Genomic DNA, 3,762 nt, shown 5'->3' on the forward strand with positions numbered 1-3,762 from the left:
TGTGTGTGTGTGCGTGTGTGTGCATGATTACTATGTCTTGTTGATGATATACAGTCTAATGACAGAGATTAAGACAGTTACATAGAGTTATCAGTAATATCTTTCCCCCTTCTCTCCTTCTCCTCCACCCTTTCCCCTCCTCCCCCTCCCCCTCCCCCTCCCCCTCCCCAGATCAATAAGGAGTGTGTGAGGGGTTTGTGGGCGGGGCAGCAACAGGAACTGGTGTTCTTGCGTAACCGGAACCCTGAGCGCGGAAGCATCCAGAATTCCAAACAGGCCCTGCGGAACATGATCAACTCGTCATGCGACCAGCCGCTGGGCTACCCCATGTACGTGTCCCCTCTCACCACGTCCTACATGGGGACCCACCAGACGCTACGCAGCATCTGGGGCGGACCCTTCAGCCTGGACACCATCCGCAGCTGGCTCTGCTCCAAGTGGCTACGGTAAGTGGCCTGGAAGGACAGGACACTGGGGAAGGATGAGACAGAGGGAGGGACAGGGGTGAGACAGAATGAGGGAGACAGAACGACACTCACTACGTTTTCCGTGCACAATATGGCGGCCGTTCTGAATGAATTCATTCCGAACAAACGTTCTGAATGTGATGTCATCTGAATGAAGTCCTTTCTGACTTGCCCCACGCCACTGGTTGACAGTTCGTGAGCTTAGAATTCTAAGGTTCTATCTCCGTTTAGGGTAGTTCAGAGATATTGAGTGTCTTTTTACATTCCATTATGTTTTGTGAGATGGAACCTTTGTATTTTATGAATTACTAACTAAAAAATGTCAACATTTTAAAAATAACACCACACAGGCATTAATAAACACCTAATGGATCAGATTATGTAAAAAACTCAATTTTGACCAAAAATTGAGATAGAACCTTATAATTCTAACGTCACGACTTGGGGGGTTTAGAATTGGGACCAGGCAGCAGTACCGGTAGTCTTTCTGCTGTGACTGCACCTCTGTACCCTCCATACAGTCCCCTAGGGCAGGGGGGCATATAGCATCCAGCCTGATTTGAATAACTGCTAGTTAGCAAGTAGCTGTTCAGCTAATGGGTTTTGTATGTATGAGGCAGGGGAGGCAGGAGGAGGTAGACATCGGAGGACAAGGCTCGTTGTAATGCATGGGACGGAATAAGGAATGGTATCAATGGTGTGTTTGATGCCGTTTCTCACACGTGTTTTGATACCATTCCTCATTCCATTCCATGCGTTATAATGTGCCTGTCCTCCCATTTCTACCTCCTCCAGCCTCCCCTGGCATGAGGATTGTGTGTTTACTTTAAGGCTCTGCTGCACTCTGTAACCCTCTTAGGCTGCCCCTTTCATTTCAGATCAGATTAGATTAGATTATAAACCCTGATTCATTGGCCTTGGAAAAAAAAACCTTGAGAGTAAAACGGGTTATCTCAATTTCATTAGACTAGCCAAAGCTCAAAAAGAAAAGAAAAATGCTTCGTCAGCTTGAAGACTGTAGATCTCTCTTCCTTGGATTAACGTGTGTGTGTGCGTGTGTGCGCGCGCGTGTGTGTGTGTGTGTGCGCGTGTGTGTGTGCGTGTGTGCATGATTACTATGTCTTGTTGATGATATACAGTCTAATGACAGAGATTAAGACTCTATACAGTTATCAGTAATATCTTTCCCCCTTCTCTCCTTCTGTGTGTGTGTGTGTGTGTGTCTGTCTGTGTGTGTGTGTGTGTGTGTGCGTGTTCCAGAGTGCGTAAGGACAACCTGACCAGCTGTAACAGCGGGGTGAACATGGAGGATGTGGACTGCGCCGGCGGCTCCTCCACTCTCAGCCAGAACCCAAACTCCATCACCTCCCAGAGCCTCAGTCTGTACCAGGCCCGACCCAGGACCTCCCAGACCACCAGGCAACACAACGCAGGTACAGTAACACACACGTCTTATCCTAGACACGTCGCATACTCCCTGGAGATAATTTGATAGTCCAGTTTCACAACACAATACTGTACTAATTGAGTTCTGGACTGGTCTTAGTCTCAAACGGTCTATTACTGAGTAGTCTCATCATGAAAGAGTTGGCAGCGTATAGCTGCTTAGGCTTTACATGCTTATGGGCTTTATTCCTTTTTTGGTATTATTCCTTTGGGCTTTTTCGCTCCACTGACCCATGTGTTGTTTAATCACATTTTTATTACTGAGTGTGTTCTGATAGAAGAGCCGTACTGAGTTACTGTTTGTGTATCTCACAGCCAGGAGAGAGTACCGGAGCCGCTCGGTCCAGCCGCAGAGCCAACGCCCCCCCGTCACCAGCCAATCGGGGCCCATTCTGGACAGCGGGCAGGTGTCAGGCTCCGCCCACGGGCTGGTCCAGCGTCTGTCCAACAGCCAGCTATCCTTTAACACTTCCATCGCATCCATCTTCTCACAGGTATCCTCATCCCTTCATCCCCCCCTCCCCCGTCCTTCCCTCCATCGCTATCATACTGTAACCTGTTACTGTATGTACACATATTGATGTTTAAGCACTTTTCCTGTTCGTCATATTAGAATAGTCATTCTAATAGCTCTACTATTTGTCACATCGTTTTGGACAAGACTTTTGGTGACAAAAGTGCTTTTAGCGGTTTGTTTGCTAATTCTCGTTGCTAATACCTTTTCCCCTGATAACATACACTTACCCTAACTGCTTCAAAAGCTATTCCTTAACCCTAACCCTAACCCTAACCACTCACACTTAACGCCCAACCCCAAGAATGTCTACCACAGAGAACAATGAACGTTTCTGTTCTATTCGGTTCTCTAATCTTCTCTCCTCCTCTCCAGGTGCCACGCCTCTCCACGGCGGGCCAGCTGAGCTCCACCCTGCAGGCTGCGGCGGGGGGCGTGTCCGGACACCACCGCTCCAGCCAGGTGTCCTCGTCCAGCTCCACCCTCAGTCTGCTGTTCGGGAAGAGGAGCTTCTCCAGCGGTCTCGTCATCTCGGGCCTGTCGGCCGCAGAAGGGGGCAACACCACGGACACGCAGTCCTCTAGTAGTGTCAACATCGCCGTGGGGGGACCCTCCTGCAGGTCCAGCAGTAGAGCCACACAGGTGGGAGCGAAGGCTGCAACACCTCACACACACACACACGTATGCGTAGACATGCGCACGCACGCATGCACGCACACACATACACACACACACACACACACACACACACGTATGCACAGACACACACACACGCATGCACGCACACACACAGACACACATACACACGCATATACACACACACACACACACACACACACATACACAATAGGCAATAACATTCAGAGCCACTAACCCAACTCATCTCCTCTGTCTCCCATCTCCTATAGTGGACATCGGAGGCCTATGAGAGCATAGAAGCCACCTACTCCAATGTGGCTACAGGCCCTAAAGACAACACTGTGTCTGGTGACAGACAGACACCCTCCGGTGACAGACAGACTCCGTCCGGGGACAGAGGCAGCTACAGCTACACCACCCAGGGTGGGGGGGAGCAGAGTCAGGAGGACTCCGCTTCCACCACCCAGGAACACCCAGATCAAAAGACTGTATGAGTGTGTAACGGAGGTGGTTCGGACACCACGCTCGCGTGACGAAGACATTGCCTGAGAACCTGAACACTTGCCTTCAAGTTCCCCCGGGGGTAACGCCTACAGGCTTTAGCTCAGCGGGGCTATGGCAGTGATTAGCACCAACACCTGCCTCACTCTCACTCACGCACTCTCTCTCCACACCACCTGAACGTCCGCATGGTAC

At 50.3% G+C, this 3,762-nt stretch overlaps 1 protein-coding gene across 1 annotated transcript in view; it reads left to right on the plus strand.

The window, feature by feature from the left end:
• Nucleotides 1-3,560, plus strand: part of LOC308173961 (pecanex-like protein 2) — a gene marked incomplete at both ends in the record, with an annotated part of 30,026 nt that extends 26,466 nt beyond the window's left edge. The window contains 5 exons of the mRNA XM_080549014.1: nt 172-446; nt 1,728-1,900; nt 2,229-2,407; nt 2,803-3,069; nt 3,336-3,560. Of these exons, the coding sequence (XP_080405140.1) occupies nt 172-446; nt 1,728-1,900; nt 2,229-2,407; nt 2,803-3,069; nt 3,336-3,560 (1,119 nt within the window). The remainder of the gene's footprint in view (nt 1-171; nt 447-1,727; nt 1,901-2,228; nt 2,408-2,802; nt 3,070-3,335) is intronic.
• Between the last annotated feature and the right edge of the window lie 202 nt (nt 3,561-3,762).

This window comes from Nansenia antarctica, assembly GCF_963989245.1.
Source record: "Nansenia antarctica genome assembly, chromosome: 19".
Classification (NCBI taxonomy): Eukaryota; Metazoa; Chordata; class Actinopteri; order Argentiniformes; family Microstomatidae; genus Nansenia; species Nansenia antarctica.